This window comes from Dermacentor albipictus, chromosome 1, assembly GCF_038994185.2.
Source record: "Dermacentor albipictus isolate Rhodes 1998 colony chromosome 1, USDA_Dalb.pri_finalv2, whole genome shotgun sequence".
Taxonomy (NCBI): Eukaryota; Metazoa; Arthropoda; class Arachnida; order Ixodida; family Ixodidae; genus Dermacentor; species Dermacentor albipictus.
This window is the reverse complement of record NC_091821.1, coordinates 172,160,872-172,184,789: the sequence shown is the minus strand read 5'-3', so window position 1 is coordinate 172,184,789 and position 23,918 is coordinate 172,160,872. Positions and strand designations below refer to the sequence as shown.

General features: G+C 44.0%; 1 protein-coding gene across 5 annotated transcripts in view; it reads right to left on the bottom strand.

Moving 5' to 3' along the window:
• AP-1gamma (adaptor protein complex 1, gamma subunit) overlaps window positions 1–23,918 on the bottom strand; it is a 233,201-nt gene that overhangs the window by 110,710 nt on the left and 98,573 nt on the right. For all 5 annotated transcript variants that reach the window (XM_065436802.1, XM_065436803.1, XM_065436806.1 and 2 more), the window contains exon 6: window positions 7,828–7,923. In XM_065436802.1, coding sequence (XP_065292874.1) covers window positions 7,828–7,923 — 96 coding nt within the window. The remainder of the gene's footprint in view (window positions 1–7,827; window positions 7,924–23,918) is intronic.

Genomic DNA, 23,918 nt, shown 5'->3' with positions numbered 1-23,918 from the left:
GAGCGACACAGACCTTTATTTTATGTCAAGACAGGCTGAAACATCGCCCGATGCTGTCACTCACAAGTAAGCGTTTAAAAAAAAAAAAACTTAATCCAGTTTGAATAGTAAGGAGTAGTGCTTATTTTATTCAAAATAGAAAACTGAAGGTAAGGGATAGTTAAATGCACAGCAAGTAAAATATTTGTGAAAAAGGAAAATAATAAAGCCTATTGTAAACTGACTTGAACATATTCAAATACGAATAAAAAGAGTGCATACAGAAGCAAATATTTCTGAAAATGAGCTATTTCTATCAAGTGATAGCAAGATCATTGGTATCAGGCCCGACCTTTGTCACAAGTGCGATTTTCTCAGCAGTTGGAAAGCCAACCTCAACTGTCCTCACATGCGCTTCTTAAGACCACACAAAATGCCTCTGTTTTGTGTTTCACTGCTTTCAAGAGTTTAGTTTGGTTTGGATGAGGGGTCACCTGCATTTTTTGCATCAGCCAACACTTTGCTTTTTGAGTTCAAGCTCCTTCAAAGAAGAGGCGGTACAGTTCCTTTCCTGATCATTCCTCAATGCAACGGTCATTTCTGTTCTTGTTCTCGTTCCACCGTACGTTCAACCGACGGACCATTTAAAGCATTCTCTTGGTGAGTTGTACAGTCAGCGTTCGATTTTTCGTACTCCCTAGGGGCCACAAAAATGTCCGAAAAATCAAATCGCGCAGCCCGAAAAAATGAATGCATCTCTTTTACTGCCCTTAAGGATTCAAATCCACACAGGCACGTCCGATAAAGCTCTGAAGCCCTGCCAGTATGCTTATGAGGCATATCGGTGCTCATACTGTGACAGGAGACGGCAGGTGCACGCTTGTATAATTATGGAATACTACTACATCCCGTAACAATTGCCCCTTCCCACGCTTGTTAAAGGGCCCCTCACCAGGTCTGGCCATTTTCAGCTGACGAGCGCAGAGCATACATTGCGCGATAATGATCGTGTCTGCAAAGTATTACATCGCTATGCGCTGCGGAAAGATCTGAAATTTCAAATGGAATGCTGTTTTTCCTTCTCCTCGCAGCCACCACGCTCCAAGCCGTTGGATGACTTAGTCGTGTCCGCAGTGTGACGTCGCTCGTGGTGACATGCGACTTCGAGAATTATTCAAGACAACATCTGTTATCTGTGTGATCTGTCGCTTAAATTGATGAATTGAAGTTTAGAGAAATAATAAAACACACAAACGGAATGTCTGCGTGATTTTTGTTTTACTTCGCACCGAAGCAAGAGAGATGTACTTCCGCTTCGTCTGCTTATTCCCATGGTCGTGCAGTCACCTGCGCAAGTACCGAATCTATGGCATTTTCTACCGTGTTCCAGCGAGTGATCATGCTCTACGATCCGCTTGTACTGCCTCATTATTCGTGTAGCACTGAATTATACTGCTACTTATGTTTCCTTACGCACAGCGCACAAAACGTGCATTGCGCGAACGCGACAACAGCTCGCGCGTGATGTCATCGGCGGAAGTGCGTCGCACCGAAAAAAGTAAGGAGAAAAAAAAATGAAGGCGGGGCCTGTGATGTATGCGTGATATGATCCTCTAAGTCCACTGTGGGAGAATGCAGGGAAGGAATTTCGCTTGCGTAGGCTAGACTGGGCGAGTGGCGAGAGTGTCTTGCTTGGCAGCGGAGCCCACCTGCTGAAATCATGGGTTCGTGGCACTGAAATATTTATATCTTGGCTATTAATAAGCAGATTTGAAAAATTTTTGCGGCAGAACGCTCCTTAGAGGACATGTAACAACTTCCAGCGTATTGCCAAAATTTGCTATGGGGCCTGTTGAGGGGCCCTTTAACCCTTTGACGGTCAATGACATAAATATACGGTGCCGCGAACAAGTCTGAAAATGGCCGATGCCGTATACTTACAGCACCGTCTGTACGTTTAAAAAGGCCACCAATTTCCTAACTTTTTCTTTTCTGTCATTTGCTGCCACTATGTGGGGATACAGGAAATATTTTTTTGCGCGCCTCCCTCTCTCGGTTTTCGTTGCATGGTTTGTTTTAGCGCTAGTTTGCTTCCGCGCGTCTATATACTACCACTCGCGCATTGGCATGCGCGCGGGCGGGCGGGCGTTTGAATTTTGTTTCGCAGGCGGTTTCGGCTTTTTTCACTTGCGAAACTGATGGCTATCTCGTTCCTAATCACTCAAAGGGCGACCGCTTGTTTCTCGCTCGTTTAGTGCTCACAGGGTGGGCATAGGAAGGATGCCGCCGGGCATGCTTGCCCATTTCTTTTCTTTTTTTTAAGACTCGTGAAAACTAATTGCCCTATCTGGTTGGCAATAACATAAAGATTAGCGGAAGTTTGTCACATTTGTTGCTCTTTTTTTGATGGGCACACAACTAAACAGTTTTCCTGAGTGCGCGCACCTACGCACTTCGATTACGCTATGGACGTACGTATTAGTGCAAGAGCAGGAACATTTGAGGCTTGCGTAATATTCTCGTGTGCGGATTTTCAAAGCCTTGAACTATGTGCATAAAAATGCATCAAATTTTTAATTCTGATAAGTTTATTTCCTTCTTTATTGTTGTTATTCATGAATGAAGAGTGCATATATACCAACACAAAATATTGTTTCCTCACTTTACGGTCACCATAGAAAAATTACAGTAATTTTTTTGCAAAATAAGTCTCTAAGAAGAATCGGAATCTGCAATAAAAAAAATCGACCCTGGGCGGTCGCATATGGCAAAAAAAATCGACCCTCAAAGGGTTAAGCTTCACCACAATACTTCGCATACACTTCACCGCGTAACATCGTTGTGCTGAGCAGAAGCAACCCTTTGGGGTGTACATCTGCCACACAACAATAATCGTCATCTGCCTTGCTTGCGTTTCCTTTCTTGAAAACGCCGCGCCCGCTTCTTTCCCGTCAGCAATGCTATGTCATGCTGATAATGTGCATGCCGTTCGTTACTGGGAAGTACCGGGCTCGCAGCATTAAAGAAAGGAAATGCTGACAAGACCGATTACGTTTATTGTTGTGTGGCTAGATATGACTCAAAGGGTGTAAACATTTTGAGTGTATGCTGCCCTAGCTTCTCCTATTGAGGAATGTGCATACCCACTTCCTACATGCACTTGCAGTGCAGTGTCACTCGTCACCACTGTGATAGTCTTGTGTTTGAAAAAGCACCGACAAGAAAGTGCACTCTTCTGCCGTGGTAGAGCATATTGTGTGTCAGAAGTTGCATGCTGCCCCCAATTCCTGCCTTCCATAGTGGACCTCATTCCCATGGTGAAAGAGCTTGCCCCCTGCTGGCAGGGAAGACCCAGAGGAGAAAAAGGCTGCTTATGAATGCTGGTCAAGGCAGTGGGAATGAATTCTACTCAAACTGAAAATTAGCTTGCCTCGTTATGGCAATACTTAACCTTTGATTTGCTTGTATCTTTGCTATACTTATCCTTAAAAAATATATTCTTGTGGAAAAACTCAGTCTGGAAGGTGCAGAATAACTAAACTGGGCAGGATGAAGGGGCCCTTTTAAATGTTAGTTAATTCAACAGGCGTGCAATCACAATAACCACTGTAATTAAAAACCGTATTTACACGATTAAAAGTCGACCCATTTTTTTTTTTAATTTGAAAATCTGAAGTGGGGAGGTCGACTTACAATCAAACCCAAAACATGGCACTGCCAAGAAAGCGAGACCAACGAGATATCAGGGGAGCGTAGTTACAATTTTATGTTTGCTCTATGGCCCTACCCATAGTTTTCGCTATCCCATGCGTTTTTTCGCTTTTCAGATGGGTTTTTCAACATTTTGTATAGTTTTACTGGAGTGTACTAGAGTGGGTCTAATGGAGGTTACGGCAAGCGGCGAGAGTGAAGCAAAAACGTTGAAATTTGCGGCGGCGCTGCAGTCGCCTTCTTCTTAAAACTCCTCCTTCTTCTGACGTTCCGGCCAATCCGGTGCCTCAGCAGCCCGGCAGAACCACGCCTACCGACGGTTGTTACGGCGGGGCCGAGCTGTCGTCTGCTCATCGCACCGTCGTCTGCTCGACACACCATTGTTCTTGTGTTTGTTTCGTGCGAAAAAAAAGAAGAATACAATAAAATTACTGCTTTTCCAAGAATTGAGGTTCCTCGCTCCCGTCAAACGATGCCGTCTGCACGATGCTTACGTGCACAGACGGCCCCCATATGTCTATAGTTTGTCTCGTAACTCGGCGACTTGGCAGCGTGTTCGAAGAATGAGAGGATGAGCACACCTCGGCAAAAAAACTACTGTTGTGTAGTGGGTTCCAAAACCGTATACAGTAGGTTGAAAGGTCAGGCCAAGCTCTCGCTCTTCGGAGTCCCTAAAGATGAAAGGCGATGCGTGCGGGAGCTCAATCTTCACCGCACCGATCGGCCCTTTGGAAGTCATCGACTCCATTTGTGAGCTGCACTTTGATGCAAAATAGATACTGAGGCATTATGTGCACATCATCGAAGGCCAGGAAGCATCTACACAATGTGGAAAGCCTGCGCTTCGGTCTAATGCGGTACCCACAATGCGGTACCCACCGCGGTGGGGGGTGAGCGTCCAGAAGAAGGCGACGGTGGCGCCATCTGGATTTTCAATAAAAAATTCTCAGCGCAGAGCTCTCGTTGGACCCACTCTCCCAATCTAGTACACTCTAGTTTTACAGCGCACACAACACTTATTGGGGGGGTGTCGATAGTTGATGGAAGTGCCGCTGTTCCATTTGTGGCGGCACTCCCAGAACAGCAATGCTTGCAGGGAGTATCGATAGTTCATGGAAGAGTAGACACTGCTCACGTGTTTCTCTTTCCCTGTAGCTCTTACCACGGTGGGAAACTCCCCGGCTTCGGTGGCAAGGGTAATTGGCGCCATCTACGAGGAGGACGCCGCCGAAAATCCATTTCCTTTGCATGGCCTCATAGATCGTCGTGCGCACATGCGCCGATCCAGATGGCCGAGCCCTCCCCACCCCAACTCCTCTCCCCTATACCTCCCTTATAACTCCCTTGCAACTCCCCTCACCTTCAACCGTCTCCGTGCACGTGCTGCGCGGCCCCGCCGGCCCGGCGCCAGCTTAGCCCGCTGCATGACGTTTCACGTTTCGTTATCTGCTGTTATCGGGAAGCGTGCGCTGCTGTGCGTTGACCGGCGTGGGTAGTTTCGTCAGTTTTGCGGTCCTCGGTGGCTGTGTGCTTGTGCTCCGCGATGTTTCACCCTTTTCACGACTTGTACCGCTCGTACATCGTGCAGTGGTGCACGAATACCTCAAAAACAAGCCCTGCAAGGTTGTTCCGGGTGCCTAAAGACAACAGGTGAGCGCGCAGACCCAAGGACATCAGAAGGCACATGTACACAAACACAGCCCTGTCCATGTGTGTGCTCCACGAGCCTCCGGACGTCGTTGCACCTTGATTGTGCTAGACTTCCCTCTTGCCGGTAGAGAAAGCTGACCAATAGATGTTTCTCCTCATTGTCACCTGGTCTATGACTTGTGTTTTTCCGTGCCAAGTCTCATTCTGCAACTTCAGTAACTTGCCCAGCTTTCCATTCTGACCTCAGTGCTTTTTCTGTGTGTCACGTTCTACAAACGTACTAACTTACTGTTCGTGTTTGTGTACTATCTCAGTAATCACCAATGGGAAAACCGAGCGCAAAACCTTCATGCGTAGGCATGGTACGCTTCTTTTTTTCTTCTGCAAAGCATGAGCATTGCAACTGTCCCACATGCAGATTTATACAGTTCGTGTTTATTATACAAAGGAGTGCCCAGTAAGTACGACTTGGTGCCTTAAGTGACGTAATTTTACTGCTAAGCATTGCATTCGGGGCGAAAGAAAAGTCGTGCTGTTGGCTTATTTTACCTAGTCTTTGACTGAGGAATAGGCCTTTCTGCGAATGTTTTCTATGTGCTGCTGCAAAAGCCGACTTACCTTCTGTTCCCCCTTACCACCGTTACTCAAGTTGTGGCCAAGTGCAAAATAATGTGATAATGTGTATTTCAGTTTTTAGTACAATGTTATTTTTGTTCTGCCATGTCTTTTTCATTTTGTTCAGTAGTAATGAACATGTCCTGCATTTCATACACTTTTGTGCAGGTTTAGATTAAAAGTAAGCTCTTTTTTTTTGCTATAGCTGTCAATCAAACAATGTTATTTTGTTCTATTTTTAAGGTATCTTGCATGCCATTGTTTTTGCCATTACCAGTGAGTTTTCTTTTTCTATAGTTGTCATGACTATGTCATACACGTCGTCCAGTTTTGTGCAATATCAGTGCATATGAGTGCAATATGAGTGCATATATCAGAAGCTCATCTACATTTCAGTCTACATTTCATCTACATTTCACATGCTGGTATAAGTATGGGTAAGACTGTGTGCATGCCATCGCATAGCCCCCGGCGCACCCTGCGCCAGCTCGCAAGCAATGCCAATGCGCGGCTTAGCGCGCACATCGCATGCGAGCTGGCGCATGGTGCGCCATAGGGCACGCGTGATTAAAAAAAAAAACAATGTGCCCCGTGCAGGTAAAAATAAAAATAAGCGGCGCGCGCGGCATGGGGGAAAGGGTGCGGAGCGGGTCAACATAATAAAAACAAAAAGAAAAAAGTTTGGGAGAGGAGGCACCGCGCAGCTGCTGTTCCTGTTGCCATGACAACATAAACATACGTGTGCGCCGCCATTTTGCTTCTGCATCGCCCTGTTGTCAGGGCCGTAACTGAAGGGGACCTTGGCACTAGCATCGAAAGAGCGTCTGCTCGAAAACAGCCAATGGCAGCCATGCAGAGATTCACCCCTGTGGCTCTTAGTTTGACGCATTCGACTCGACTGCCGGGTACGGGCTACTTCCACGCTTTCTCAGTTGTCACAAGTGCTCCAGGCCCACTAAACATACGGTCCCCGTTCACAGCAGCGTTCAAGAGGGCCGCCGTCCTTAACGCCGAAGAAACAAATCGCTGCGCAGTGCAAGTTCTATGTTTCTGAACGGGTGGTGTGAGAGCGGCTACTGCAGTGAAGCAAAGCTTTCACATGTCATGGCAAGCGAAGAATTTCCCATGGGCCAAAGCCGGGAAGCTTTCCGGAGCTGCAGGCCAAGCATGTGGCATACGTCACTGAAACGCGTGATCGGTCCCTGCCAGTGAAGTGCGACATGGTCATGAAACAAGGCCGGATCTTCACCTTTTAAGGACCTGCTCCGCCGCGAGTATGAGTGGCTGGCGGCAGAAAATCACGAACTTACGCCAATCGGACCTGTCAAAACAGCCTCCCTGATGGCTGCGTGTGGTTGGGTGCATTCGGTGTGGGCTGCTGTTCCACAAGATGTCATGGTGCGGTCGTTTGCTAAGTGTGGAATTTCGTTGGACGGCGACGCGCTGTGGGACCGTAGCAGCGATGACAATGGCAGAACTAGTTAGTACAATGGCACAAGTGAAGACGAGTAGTCCAGTGACCATGCCAGCTACCAATGAATTCTCGTTATCGAATGCGCCCTCGGGTATGTTTCTTTTTTTTTTCCTGTCACACCCGATATAGTGGGGTCGACTTACAGTCGTGTAAATACGGTAATGGTGCCATTCTACTTGCATCTCCTAGGCAAAACATGAGCTGTCAAATTCAAATACTGCATCTATTATCTATATGGCAAGCAAACTTTTTACACCTAGCATTACTGTCATCAATCAGGCTTGCTAACTACCAATGAGGAACACATTATAGCAATGATAGGTGCTAAACCACAGGCTGCAACTCTGACAACATATTACTTCTTTCTATGCTGCCACATTTCGTGTGGTGAAACATACCTGAAGAAAAGGGTCACTGACGCCACAGACATCATGCTCAGGAGAATAGCCAGCCATGATAAGGTTCTTCAGAATCCGCACCAAATTGGGAACCAACTGCAAACACAACAAATGCAACATGCACAAATCCCTAAGAACTTTATCAACGTCATCACCACCAAAGGAAAAATAAAGCAGAAGCACACCTACAGTGCCCCCATGAAAATTAAAGAGCTGCATGTCTCCTTTTCATCGCATAGTTATTTCTGCTGAACACTGCCATCTTTTGTGACAAACATCTGCAACAGTGCTTCAAACCTAATTCTGATTCTATAACACCGAAATTTGACACACAACCAAATAAATTTTAATTTCTGAACATGCCAAGCTTCGAAGTTTGCATGCATCTCAGGCCTGCTATTCAAGTGAAAATCAAGCAGGTTGGCGCAAAAAGCACCATGCAGGAGCTCAATGCAATCAAATTTTAAAAAGTGAGTGCGCCATTTGATGAAGGCAGAGATGAAGTTCACGATCACACTGTCACTTAACAATATGCCCACACAAGTAAGCACAAGTAAGCACAACTACATTGAATTCCAGCTGTAGAAGTTGCAAAGATGCTACTTATGTGCACCCTTCCTTAATACCAAAAGATTATTTTAAATGCAAAAACAACAAATTCTACATAACAATAAAAGCATGTTTCATGTGCATTACGAGGGTGAATCAGAAAGTATTTGCCCCTTTTCTCCTTCTTTTTTTCCAAATTACAGCTGTAAATGCAAAGTCAACATATCTATTGCAAGCGGTGGACCTTTCTTGGACCAGAACAACCTTATCTGCCGGTAGCTCCGCAGCACGGCACTGCTGTCAGTTTATGGTTGTGCTTCACAAGTCCACGGTGTATGAGCAATGAAGTACGATGTGTTTTCTATGGAGCAAGGGGCAAACACCCATGGAAATCCACAGGGGAATGCAGCCCACGTATGGGAAAGGTGTCTCGCTTTGAGAAGTGTGAGGTGGTGGTGTTGCGAGTTTGCAAAAGGCCGTGAAGAGTTGCATGACAATAAGTGTTTGGGGAGGCCGCGTGCATTGCTGACTGACAACAGGGGCATCTCAAATTTAGGGCTGCGATGGGACAAATGTCTGAACCAACGTGGGGACTATATGGAAAAATAGTACAAGGTATGTAGAATAGTACGTATATTTGTAATTACCTGTATGTACCTTATTTTGGCTGATAAATAATTGGGGCAAAGACTTGATTCACCCCCGTACATGGCACCAGCTTTCTTTGTATACATTTTCTGAATGTGAAATATACAGAAGTATATTATGCAAGTAGTGTGATACACTACTTGCAACATGTCGGGAAAACCTGCATGCAACAACTCCAGAATGGTGAGGGCCTTGCAGCCTTATTCACAGAGCAGCAAGAGTGCGACATGCATTTCTCGGTTCAAATAAGGGCATTTTAAACGACTAATGTCTCCTGGTTATTTCGTTGTCAGTGGGCTGGTTGGTAAAGATATTGATTATATTATTTTAGCCAGCAAGTTTAATAGTTGTCAGACAAATGGTACATCATCCTATGTGCTGAATGGTGTCTCAGGTAGGGGTGTGTGTGTGTGTGTGTGTGTGGGCGCGCGCGCGCGCGTGCGCACCTCCCATTATATGAAAACAAAGCTGCTTGCTATGCCCACCATCCTGCATGACTTCCGCATGCACGCAACGCACAAGATGTGGAGAGTGAGGGAACACAAACTATTTCAGCTGTTCCTTTCAGAACAACAAACTTCCTAGTGAAACATTCAATTAAACTTTATCAATTGGACGCTAGGCTCCAATTTTGCCATGCGTCATAGTTAAAACCTTGCTATAATAGAAGTGAAGTGCGAGCGAAACTTTTTTTTATATCCACTACTTTATTACAAAGTGGGAGGTGCTATTAGGAACCACTAAGTAAGCCAATGCAAAAACTCACACTGCATTGCCTAAGACCAAGTTTCTGCCACATCTTGGTCAGTGAGATAATTGCTTTCTATAGCTTTGACTTGTCAATATTAATGTGGGTATAAGTTTCGGTAGGACAGGTCTTAAAACATTTTGTGAGTGTGCCATTGGGTCGCTGCGAGCCTCTTATCTTGTACAACTCTCATTGCTAAACAATAGTGCACAAAGTGTCGATAAGCCTGTGATTGCTGAGAACATCGGCAGGGGACTGAATTTTCCAATGTCCTATTTCATTTTCTATTCTTTCTGTCCTTCATCGCGGACTCGAACAAGACTCGCACGCCACCACACTGCCGTTATCACTAGAATCAGCTGCTCGATGCTCCACATAAGAAATAAACAATGAAATATCAGCCGGAATGTTAAAAAATATTGGCTCAGAGGTTTTATTTTTTAATAACACTTCATTTTACATTATTATTAGTTGCACTGAGTGCAAACCCCAGTGATAATGGCGGTGCAGCTTCATTTGAGTCATGATGAGGGGAAAAAACAATGAAAATCTAAACTGGTCATTATAAAATTTCGTCCCCACAAAGAGTTTCCTACTAAAGTTACTAGAGGGAGCTCTGGTGCGGCGATCGTTCTGCAAACATGGAGATGATGGTACACTGATTTGCTTAATATTCATGCTCGTGGCTTCATGTATGACTTTATTATTAAGCTTTATCTACCTTTATTTGCCCTATACTTCCAATCACATCTTTCTTAATGCAGGAAGGCAATTAGTCTGTACACAGGCATAATCAATGTAAATTGTTGCCCTTATGATGCAATAGTTTGTCAAATATGATCAATTTTCAAGGTAACAAATGGCATTTGAAACCTGAAGGACAAAGTTTAGGCAAATCCATGTACTAACCATGATGGCTGAACATGCTTTCTGTTCCCATAGACACGAGCACCATGTTTCCCTCTATTAACTTTTGTAGAAAACTCTATGGGTGCCAGAACATGGTAAAACCCCTTGACTGTGCACGTGCAGCAGTTTATCGTGGCCAAAGTTAGACAACGAAGCACGTATTGGAGCACCCTTCCCTTATGCACGCCAGGCTTTGTGCTGTTAGCATTCCATTATGGATAGCATGCAACTTTTGTCCAAGGCCCAGTGCGCTACATGCACAGCACAGAAGAGTGCAAAAGTCAGTGGCATTGGCATAGGGCAGTGCGAAGTTGCAGCAGTAAAGTGTGGGTGTGGTTGTAAACTCAGCAGTGTAGCTGGTTTGGCAAAAGAGCACCATTTATGGTTTTCGAGAAGTGTGAAACTGCTGACTTTCATGGAAAATGTAATTCTGTAGGCTCTCTGCTGTTTGACTGAATATGAAGACCGAAAGCTGGAATTCATCATGGATACTGCAAGCAGTATCCTGGTGACAGTTGACCTTATACACTTCCAAGCAGTTGAATTCACTCACAAATGCATTGTTTAAGTAGCAGACAGATTTCTCCAGGAACGCTTGGATCCACCAAATTAAGAGTATGTGAACTTTCTGTATTTTGCAATCTGGTGCAGTGAAAGAACGACCCAGCCTTCCAAAAAAAAAAAAGGCCAATTCAGACAAGGGGCTGATATAATCTGAGAAACTTTCAGCCACTGCCGACTGCAAAGACGGCTCAGAAACCTGGAGGCACTATAGATAGAAAACCATCACTTTAAAGGGCCCCTAATCCACCATTGACATTTTGACATTTTAAATAAACATGTGTATTGAATACAGAATCCTGTGATCATCTTGGGCCAACATGGAAGCGCTACACATCGCTGGGAAGCCACAAATTGATGCCACCAAGGTAAAATCTATCAATTGGTCAACCGATAATGGAAAAGCCATTCTTGACGCAACCCACAGCGTTTACTGCGCTGCACAAAGTTGGTAGGAGACAGTGCCTATGAGGATGGTAGCGAAGAAGAGCGAGAAACCACAAAGGCCACATAGTCGCCCATCAAACATCTGTAACTTTGCTATTAATGCACCATTTTGTGAAATCGTTGTGTCTGTGTGTTCATTCTATACTGGTAAGCAGCTCGTACTACATAACAAATTTTCGACCTGAATATTTTAGGGACCCTTTAAGGACTGGCTCACAGCAGTATGACAAGACTAGCGATAAAGGATGCTACGGCCACCCTCCACAGTGATTATCCTGTTACCCCATTGGGTGCCCTACCCCTCGGGAGTCCTGTGCATATCACTCATTGCCCAATGATAGGATCATGCATACTTTCAAGCGATGCATAACAGATGCTAAGTACCAGTCTTGAACAAAACAAGCTACAAGCATTACTGGCAACTAGTTACTGTATCCAGAAATTTTGATTTGTAATGCATTACTGGCTTTTTACAGTAACTTGTATCTGCATATCAGCCCAGTAGAATTTTAGCACAGTAACATTATAACAGTTATTTTTATTTACTATACAGAACTTTTCATGGTAGCAGACAGCTGCACAATTTTAGATTGTCATCAAGGGGCCACATGCAAGATTGTGGTGCTTGTGCAGTCTTCAGTTGGCTCTTCCCTGAATGCACATTTTCCAAAGGAATTAGGTTCAACCCAACATGATCCTGCTAGATGTTGTTGCAGAAATGTGGAGCCATGCTGTGTAGGGAAACGTCTTGCACAAATTGCACTACACCAGCAAGAAATATGGTACTGCCCTCAGATTGTTTACCTAAACATGGAAGCAGAACTGCCAACGGTGTTTGACACATCTCAGTACTTGTTTTCAGCTGTTTTGCTACTGGGGCATGGCCCTGTTTTGATGCCAAGATAGTTCTCAGAATATCAACCATATGCTGAAGAAATTATTGAGCCTCTAGTTTTCTGGAAAATGCATTCCCAAAACTGGCCCATGCTTTCATTTCATGGCCTTTCTTGTATCTAGTGCGAACATTTAAATAGTGTTGTCAATGTCTTGTTCTGTAAATTGGAAAGAGCGTGCCTCAATGACACTGGAAAGTATGCATGTGTATACTACAGTATATAGTTATGACAATAAATCCTTCTGCTATTATAAATGCAGATTTTAAATAAACAAAAAAAACCTTTCCCTGCACATATATAGTGCCACCCACTCACCCCTCCTTTCTTTTTTGCAATAACGGCTGCCTCTGGTGTATGGGTGAAATGTAAAAAGTGAATAATTGAAGAAAAAAGCCTAATTACAGCGGAAAAAATTAATTCGGAAAAAACCCTTCCAATTCTGCCTCAGAATTAACACCAAAAATGCAGAAGCCTAGGTATAATACCATTTTTGGTCAAAACAACACTAAATCCTAATTATGACAAGCAACTGTGGTATGTATTGAACTTTTGCACACAGCACTTTTATAAGGACAGGAAACCACTTGAATTCACATTTAATACCATTGTTATGGAAGTATCAACTAGGCTATGTAGACTTAATGCATTATATGAATTTCAAGCGAAAAAAAGCACTAAAGAAGGAAGCAAGTGAAAAGAAAGACACTGACTGAAATTCTTATACCGCACTTAACGGAGAACAAACTAGCCCGATTTTCAGCTGTATATGTTACACTAGCAATATTCAAGATTTATGCACCAAGCGTATTTCATCTAGTTAGTTACCAACATGTAATGAACAATAAGAGCACAAAAAACACAAGCACAAGAGGAGAAAAATCAAAATGCAAGTCAGCCCTGCACTTGCTTGTCTATCATACTCATGCGTATGTGTTGTGCACCTTATAGCAATGGTATTACCTTTATGAATCATGCAAAGAAACAAATCATATGCTTTTTCCCCCAGTAACCTCTGGGAAAGAAAATCACCAAAAACTTTCATTCAACATGCAGCTTCATAATCATTAACAGTGGGATGACTGGCCACTCCCCCAAGACATACAAGAAAATAAATCTTCCACTGCTGCATCTAACAAATGCATGTCCCTGTAAAGCTACAAACATAGCTCAAGCTGTCATGCACAAAAACAAAATGCTCATTGCTCAATTCCCGATCTCACAACACGACAGATGTCTTTCCTATGATCCAGGGAACACCTTTAAAGGATCCCTGCAACACCTTCTGAACATGGTAAACTTGCTGCTAGGCAATAGTGTCATAAATATAATACCATACATGCAGCTGGGAGCCAGCAACATCACTCAAAAGACTGACTGCATTTTCTTTGATCTTATCAAAACCCTCACCTCTTTTTTTACTTACTTTTTCACACAATTAAACACAATGGCTATTGAGTACATTTCTTTAACTCACACTAATAAGCTGGGCCTGTGGAATAAAGACCAGACCACATGTACACTTGCCAACTCACGCAAGGACACGTCTACGCGCCTTGCGCCTGCTGCACCTCGTAAGGAATGGCAGTTTGCATCTACATGAGAGATGTGACTGCACGCTCGCTGGGCTCACTCACAGACGCCTTGGCAGATGCCATTTCATACTTGTTATTGAACGTTTCAAAATGCTTCAATATTTATAAACAAAATTGTTTCATTTTTGGAGCTGTTAGATAAGAGCAAAAAGGAAAAAAACTTTCTCGCATGACATAAATCTTTCTTCCTAAGAGTTGATTGTACCCCACCATAGCTGCGTAGCCAGGCCCACATGCCAACACGAGGCAGCCAGAGCGCAGCATATCAGAGAGGAGCTGATTGCCGGGATCGTGCTGAGCTTTGACGTGTGCAAGCTTGTCCAAATCAGCAAGTGTATGTGTGGTCTGGCTTTACAAAACCTCATCATTGATGGGGTAGTGGTGCCATTTGGTGGCACACCGCCCCATGTAGCAACACCAAGAGTTGTGAGAGCGGGAAATTGTTACAAAAGGACACATGCCAACAATGCAAGCGGGCACATCAAAAGTTCAGAAGAGGAGCCAGAGAAACAGAAAGGCCCAAGGCGTTTATACAAAAAGGACAAGGGAGGAGCAAGTTGTAAAAAGCGATACCTCATTGTACTGTCCCCGTCACAATGGCAACGCGAGTTGTTCAGGGATGAAACAGGAGTAAAAACAGGTGAAGGGAGCAAAAGGGAAAAGAAGACACCACTGTCAGTGGCAGCCCTTTCGTCCCCCTTTTAGACTAAAGAACCGATTAACCACTTGCACCACAGTAACCAGAAGTAGAGACCCCAAAAGAGGCATGAAAGCAACTTCCAACTCCATAAGACACTAATATCATACACTTCAATGATAATATGCACATAAATTTTTAATTATGTTTGCCATTTCAGAAAAACAGTCAGTACTAAAAGAACATGAAAAGGCAAAATGTAGAAACATGAAAGTTCACAATTTTTGTGTGTGCAAAATTATATTTGTAAGGAACTCATTGTCACTACCCTCCGACACGCTAGATAGTTAAGCTGAAGGAGCTAAACTGAAACACTGATTTAAGTTCTTAGAATGAAAAGGGCTTCGCAAATAAAATACTGCCAGCAAGTTACGAAATCCAGCTCAGCTTGGTGCGATTATTTTAGTGATGCTACTCTCGCTCACCATATAAATCCCTCAACATTTCAAATATCTGTAGAAGAAAACAATTTTCAACCACAGGGCCAAACCTGTGAAAGCGGAGAATATCCCTGGTGATCGGACCCATGAACAATAATATGCAGCCTGCAGAGCCTTTTTTCCTCAGAACTGCTTACTTACAAGGCCAAATTTAAAAATTATTAGGTTTTACATGTGAAAACCACGATTTGATTATGAGGAACGCTTTAGTGGGGGACTCCAGATTAATTTTGACCACCTGGCGTTCTTTAACGTGCACTTAAATGTAAGTACATGGGTGTTTTTGCATTCCACCCCCATCGAAATGCGGCCGCCATGGCCGGGATTTTGATCCTGCAACCTCGTGCTTAGCAGTGCAACACCAAAGCCACTGAGCAACCAAGGCGTGTCAAAGCCAAATTTGAAACACAGCCACCGTGCACCACTCAATGTTAATCTCATGAAATTAAGGCTGTTCACAATACAATCATGTACGATTTTTAAATTAAATCTATGAGTCATACATGTAGTGTTTTTAAGGATGTCTACATCATAATAAATATTCTTAAAATGCATATGGCTTCTGGGCTCAACAGAAAAACATGCATGTCACCAACTCGCAAAAAATTGTGGATTTTTCAGCAACCGAGACTAAAGACTGCTGGATATTGTAAAAGGCACAAGTGACCTATATGCCAATAGTTGGTGGAAAGCATAACCAAAAGGAATATGAACACTATAGACAGACAAGGGGACACTTGTAATGGCAAAACAACTAATGACAGCTTATCATTTCAGATTGCTGAACAAAGTCATATCATACAAGGTGTTTGTGCCAGCAATATTTAGTGTGCTAATAAATGTGCCATGAATACAAGGTGTTTGTACACATGCCGCCAGTGACAACTCAACTGGCTACTTCTAATCAAATGCCATTTTTCTTACGGTATGATGTAATTTCTGCAAATTGAGTTCTTTTCATTGCCAGTTCCTCACTACAAGTTACCAGTAGAATAAAAAAATTACACCAATTCTTTGCATTGCTAATGCAGTTGGAGATGAAGACGGCTGTCAGCAGGACTGGGCAAAGTGGCCTGTAGTGTTTGAGACAACTGCGGTGAGATAGGTAAAGTGCCACTCAAACCTCATCAAGTTCATCATAATATAGTTCCTGCTTTCTTGTCGAGACTTCGAACAAAATGTCCATTAACTAGCTTACAGAAAAGCCTAATTACTCTGGAACACATTGCAAGGTTTTTTAACACAATGGCAATGTAAATGACATTCCAAATATGAATAGTACATGAAACCTCGATGTAACAAACTTTAATGAAATTCTCAATAGAACAAACTGTCTTACTTTTCAATATTTTGACAACACTAGAATGCCATGTATTTTTAGCCTCAACATAACAAAGTTGTTTATCTGCAATTTTAAGTTGACGAAATTTTACCACTACTGCAAAGGAAGGCCAAGGCATTAGTAAATGGAAATTGTACATTGGGCACGAGTATTCATAAGGTTAAATCATGTGCACCACACACTGCAAATTAGGTGACAGTAGTGCAAGAGTGACGAAAGCTCACTGCACAAACATGTACAGTCGCAATCAAAAGTTTGGGGGCCAAAGGTGCCACAACTTTTTATTGGTTTTTCGCAGCCTCGGCATTCCAGCTGAAATCAAGAGTGCACATGCCCGCGTGCGTTTGACCAATACAATGTATTAAACGAATTCTAGGCCGCGGAGCTGCGCTTCAATATATTTTAATTTTTTGCTAGTGCCATGGTCCCCAACTTTTGATGGCAACTGTACACTACATACGAAGCGTGACGTCAATGTGCAAAACACAAGCATTCAGAATTGCACGCAGTGGCGCCGATGCCAACAAGATGAAGGCTGGGCTAATAGGTGTACAGGCCGTCCACAGACAATTTCTGAAAATTTCTTAACTATTTAGGCCAAAATTCAAGGCAGTTCCCGTATAAAAATTTTGACGTAATGAACTGAGTGCTGATGTTTGAGAGTTCCATTATACCAAGGTTTAACTGTAGATGTGCAAACTTCATGGAATGTGGCTGGAATTGTACTAACTACTAAAGGAGTCCTGAACCACCCCTCAGGCATGGAGAAAAACATAGTCTGCAGATAGTATACGCTGCTGTAACCCTCTCAGCCAAGCTTTGCTGTCGTACACGGCACATGGAGCTCGCAAGTAGAGCGTGAAGTCACCTTTCTCTCAAATGCTCTTTTCCACAGAAGCCTGCTCCTCACTCTCTTCTGGGCGCTTTATTCTGTAATAAAGCGGATTCTTATATGCGGCTGCTATTGGCCAATAGCTGAGGTCAATCAAGAGAATGTTTGGATCAGTGTCGTCCTACTGTTCCTTTTTTGGAGCATGTCTTACTACTGTTAGTGTGTATATTTATTGATGAAGTTAAATAAACAGGCTGAAGTAAGCAAAAATGTGCATTCGAATTTTGACAATAATTGCACACTTCCGGAAGAAGCCGACTATCGTCCGCTCATGCTCGGCCGTAGCAGCCCATGCAGAAATTAAACTTTGGCCACACTGCTTATCGGTGTTGTAGCTAACAGGTTTTACTAATTTCAACTAGTTATGAATGCTCAACTAGCCTCGAACCACATGAAACTTAAGATCAGAGCACACACATGCTTGCCAGCACGCGCTCACTCCTAGCCGCTCCTGGTTAGACATTTTGGCAGACTAAGTGACAGCGCTTCAGAAATGCGCAAGTAGGATGTGGCTACAGTCCATCAGTAAAGCTGGTGAAGGACAAAGCCGGTCTGCACCACGTAGCATGGTCAGATTATAGCATATGAGCATGGGCACACACTCAAACCCTGTCATGCACGAAGCAAAAATATGCACTACAGTGACATGTAGCCATGGTCTGCTACGTAACGTAAATACCGCAGCCACCACGGGGTGCCACGACGAGTCCACTGGCTCGTCATAGGCACCAAAATCGGAAGTAGTGGTATCTACGTTAACATCCAAAATCAAAATTAAACTGCACGCCATGGTGACATTTAGAAGGTGGAGTGTTGTGCGCACCTCCAACTCCGCCATAGCCTTTGAAGTGCAAGGCATTGACGAAGGAGTGGAAGCACCACGAAGGCCGTGTTTGATTGCCAATAACTCCCGCTTCTTCTGAATGCATTGAAGTACTTTTTGCAGCTAAGTATTTCAGAAATAGCCTATTTTACCTTCAAATGCAACTCCTCTTCTATAAAAAGTGATTCAGGTCCCCTTTAAAGGCACGTTCACACCGAAGGCGGAGCAGACAAGTGGACAAGCGGATCCAGCCAAGCGGCCGCTGATTTTCGGCTTTGCGGAAAATACGCCGCCGCTTGGCCGGATCACGCCCAGACTGATTTTTTCCGCGCGGATAAGTTGGCCGCTTTGGCGCAGCCAATCAGAGCCCGACACTGCGGAAGCGCTGGTCAAGGAATGTAAACCAATGTCTTTCTCTAGGCTTTTCGCTTCTGTTATTCAAAAGCGTCAAAACGGCAAGTTGGGCCAGTTGGTTGAGATTCATAGAAAGGTTTGTTACAGCGCAACACAAGACGAGGAAAAAAGAAGGTATAAAAAGACGACACGGCGCCGTGTCGTCGCTTTATACGTTCCTTTGTCCTTGTCTTGTGTTGCGCTGTAAATCTTGAAAATCGACTAGACAAGTGGCGAGTAAAATGCCAACGATCTCATCTTCTTTGTCTGAGCTCATCATTTCGCAGAAGTAGATAGCGGACGGGAGCGGGCGGAGCCACGAAGAAAAAAATATCGAAAGTGCGTGCACAAACCCAAAGTGCCGCGAGATGGCGGCACGTCCCTGAAATTGCTAAAGAAATTGCAAGATGCCCCGCCTTCTCGGCGACGCGGATAGCCAGACAACGCGGCCGGTCTGAACAGGCGCGGGCGCTCGTCGCTTCGCCGCTTTGAAAATCTGCTTGTCCACTTAGACGCTCCGCTTTCGGTGTGAATGTGCCTTAAGTGAACATTTAGAGTAGCACGTGTCTAAATTTTAAATGTTAGTTCAATACCTGTCAACCTGTGAACTTTAAGATTCGTAAAATTACACGACGAGAAGGGAGGGGGTGAGGAGGGTAGTCATGTGCACACAAAAGTGTTTCGTTTCTTTCTTTTCCCCCACTCCTTCTTCCAAGCTTCCCAGAACCTAGAAACGCAGACTGACAAGACACACAGTTTTTAACCCTTTGATGGTCAATGACGTAAATATACGGCACCGCGAACAAGTCCGAAAATGGTCGATGCCGTATATTTACGGCGCCATCTGTACGTTTAAAAAGCGCGCCAATTTCCTAACTTTTTTTCTTTTCTGTCATTTGCTGCCACTATGTGGGGATACAGGAAATATTTTTTTGCGCGCCTCCCTCTCTCGGTTTTCGTTGCATGGTTTGTTTTAGCGCTTGTTTGCTCGCACGCGTCTATATACTACCGCTCGCGCATTGGCGTGCGCGCAGGCGGGCAACCGTTTTATTTTGTTTCGCGGGCGGTTTCGGCTTTTTGCGCTTGCAAAAGTGATGGCTATCTCCTTACTAATCGCTCAAAGGGCGACCGCTTGTTTCTCGCTCATTTAGTGCTCACAAGGGTGCGCATAGGAAGGATGCCGCCGTGTATACGTTTCCGTTTCTTTTCTTTTTTTTTTTAAGACTCGCGAAAACTAATTGCCCTAGCTGGTTGGCAATAAGATGAAGATTAGCGGAAGTTTGTCACACGTGTTGCTTTTTTTGATGGGCACACAACCAAACAGTTTTCTTGAGTGCGCGCACCTACGCAGTTCAATTACATTATGGACATACGTATTAGTGTAAGAGTAGGAACATTTGCGGCTTGTGAAATATCCTCGTGTGCGGATTTTCAAAGCCTTGAACTATGTGCATAAAAATGCATCAAATATTTAATTCTGATAAGTTTATTTCCTTTTTTTATTGTTGTTATTCATGAATGAAGTGTGCATATATACCAACACAAAATATTGTTTCCTCACTTTACGGTCACCCTAGAAAAATTACGGTAATTCTTTTTTCGAAATAAGTCCCTAAAAATAATCAGAATCTGCAATAAAAATATCGACCCTCAAAGGGTTAAATAATGGTGACTTTACCAGCAAATTGCTGCTGACTTTGCCTGCTACAAAAACTTGTGCAAAGCAAGTAACCCTTTGGCATCCTTTCACTATTAAAAAAAAAAAAAAACGATAAGTTTGGAGCCCAACGAGGAAATCTTTTTTGTGAACAGAATTTATTTTTCAGAAGACTTGATGCAACCTTCGTAAAGCTGTAAAACTAATCCAAATTTGTAAACTTTACAAATAATTAATGAGAATTGGAAGTATGTAGTTTCACTTCAATAACAGCAAAGTTTTCAAAATAACAGGTCCATACCAATTAAATTTTGTTATATGGTAGCATGTCGCACACATAACAGCTGGTGCTAATTTTCACTATACACCATGACCTCTTTAATTCGAATCCACCAAACCGCAAAAAAAACTTCACAAGGCGGGTTTTAAAAAATCCCCAAAAGAAGAAAAAAACCCGGGAAATGAAGGGCAAAACTGCAACACAAGCATGTCATGTTCATTTTCCAAGAAGCTGGACAAAGTAATCATTGATGTGGGATTGCTTGGTTCGGTGGTTCACTCCACTAATAGTCATGATCCCTCTAATAGTCATGAGATGCCCACTAATCATGCGCATCTCAGTCACCACTGCTACACTCAACAAAGCTGTCGACTGCTCAAGGACAGAATGGACAATTTGCAATGATAGGACAGAATGTAGCCAACTGTAGCAATAGACTCAAGGACGGAATGTGGCCAACACCATACAGGTACTTTCGGTGCATTTCACTATGCGACAACAAAAGCAGGTTTGTCTCAAGTGAGCGCACTAGCTTTTAAATGTGACCCTAGGCGGGGTTAGCTTGCTGGGAAACAAAATGCACATTCATGTGAACGGTGGTGTATAGGTAATATCAGAGTCCTTCCATGTTTTTTTGGTCACGAAACTCTGCCGTCACACTATGGGAGAGGTTCAATCCTGCCCAAAGGTGCCGCGATGCAGCGCCACTGTGCCACAGAGGGCATCGTTCGCGTACCGAAACGCCTGCGCAGTGCGAGACGAGCTGAGTGATCGGGTGCGTTCTGTGCATGTGCTGCGCTATTTTTCGAGTGCTGGGCTGTTTAGTGGCGGGATGGGACAACGATGCCGAACACGTGTTGCAAGTAACAGCTGAAGAAGTAGAACGGTGGTATCTCTAACAGGCCATTTAAAAAAAAATTGCTGTATTTGTGATGTGGCTAATTGTGTTCGTTTGAGAGTTGTTTTGCCATGTGTTATGAAATGCTTTACACTTTCTTGTTTATAGAAACAATCGATTATGCATTCGGTATTTATTGCCATTCGTTTGCTGGTGTTTGTTTCCTGCCCCCCAATGCATATCTCTCATGTTTGATGTTATTTCTTTATGCTTATACCGGACGCCTCTGTGCTGTCTGTATTTCGCTCCACTTATTTTACATGATAAATAAATGATCGTGCTTGCACATTGTTTTTGCACCAACACGTTCTATTTCTGTTCTTAATCAAATTATAAAGTTTTTAACATATTGTAAATAGTTGCACATTGAGAAACAAAATACCTAGTCTCGTCGTTTCTGCGTTGAAACCACGAGCAGCGTGAATAAGTGCTGGGCTTACTGACGCTTCTAAACGACTGCTTGCTAAAGCAATTGCCTAATTACAATACAGCTAGTTTCAACTGCGCAGGTCCTAACACTTCACGTTCGCCTTAATCCGTTTGTTTGAGAGAAGAGAAGTTTGAAGAAGAGAAGAAGAGAAGTTTGTCTTGCATTAATCCTACCTAAATCTCATTCAGAAATGGCATCACTTTGCAGAGAAATCTTAAGCGCACGGAGCAGCTCAATTTCCTTTTCTTTGTCATTAAGTATTTTACGGTAGCAGCCCTTTGCAATAACAATTTGATTCTTTTGATCTCCTTATAAGATACTGCCCACAGTCAGAATCCTTCTCTGCCACAGTTTAACAGAAAGTTGACAGCTGTGCTCGGCGAACAATCTGGCGCTATGCGCAACGGAGATTTGGCGCTTGCTTACTCTTAAGCGGAGGTGACAGCCCATATGTTTGCATCTGGTGATAAGTGGGACCACTGGCGCTTTGTTGCGAATGCGCGGTGTTTAATTTCAGGCAAATATTAAAAAGCGGAGCCCAATGAAGTGTTGAAGCGAACGGCGACGATGTAGAAATCTGGAACGAGACCACCCGGCCGTTGTTAGGAATGGCCGTACAGGGGTGGCAACGTGGCAGCTTTCAGCCCGCTGCGCGTGTTCCAACCCCCCCAGACGAGGCGCCTTCTGAGAACTACGGATGACAGGCGGCCACGTGGCGCGCGGGCAGCTCTGGAATGTGGTGCGCCGCCGCGCCACCCGGGACGGCGCAAAGTTCTGCGAGGGCCTCGGTCGACGACACCGCGGGCTTCTGTACCGAGAGTTCTACAAAGCCCTCGAACGCGTTAGCCTTTGTGTGTGTAGGCTCGAACGTGTTAGCCTTTGTGTGTGTGGGCTGTACTGCGGGGCAGCGGCAAGTTTACCATGATTGGACGCACATTCCCGACCATTCGTGCTCCGTCCACGCCGAACGATGACGACGAACTATGACGTCAAGCGGAGGCTTATAAGCAGCGTTTGCCGACTGCTAGAGGTGCTCGTGCTCGTGTCGTGCTCGTCGTAAGGAGCTGAGTGCTCGGTGTTATGCCAAAATGTAGTAGTGAGCTGTGTGCTCGAATGCTGTTTTGCTGAATGTTAATCTTGCGGGCTCCATATGGGAGTCGCGCTAGACAACCAATGTACCTCATGTTATAAAATGTAAATGCTGCCATTAAATCCTGCGCGCCTAGTCCTGTGGCCCCAAGTTTCTCCGATCGTCCTACAAGTACGACCGCTCCAACTCCGACGACCCCGACACCGTGTACAGCGGACGCATTTCGACGGGGGCGAAATACAAAACACCAGTTTATTTAAATTTAGGTGCATTTTAAAGACATTTAGTAGCGAAGTTTGTCTTGCATTAACCCTACCTAAATGTCATACAGAAATAGCATCGCTTTGCAGACCTTTAGGTGCATTTAAAGACATTTAGTAGCGAAGTTTTCCTTGCATTAATCCTACCTAAATCTCATTCAGACATTTATTTACGTTTATTTAAATTTAGGTGCATTGCAAAGGATCCCAGGTGGTCAAAATTAATCCTGAGTCCACCACTACGGTGTGCCTCATAATCGTATTGCGCTTCTGGCTATTAAAATCCCAGATTTTTTAAAATCTTCTTTTTTGTATGAGACCGCCGCAAGCTCCATGTTATGTGCGGCTTTTTTTTTTTTTTCGTCCCGGGCGCTCATATCACGGCAGAAGACGCGCTCAGGCAGTAATTTAACCCTTTGACGGTTTTCGCCGTACATGTACGGCGGCGGTTTTCTGTTTCGCAAGGTCTTCGCCGTACGGGTACGGTTTCGACCCTCCGTTTGAAATTTCGTGCCATAATGACAATGCACGCTTACTGG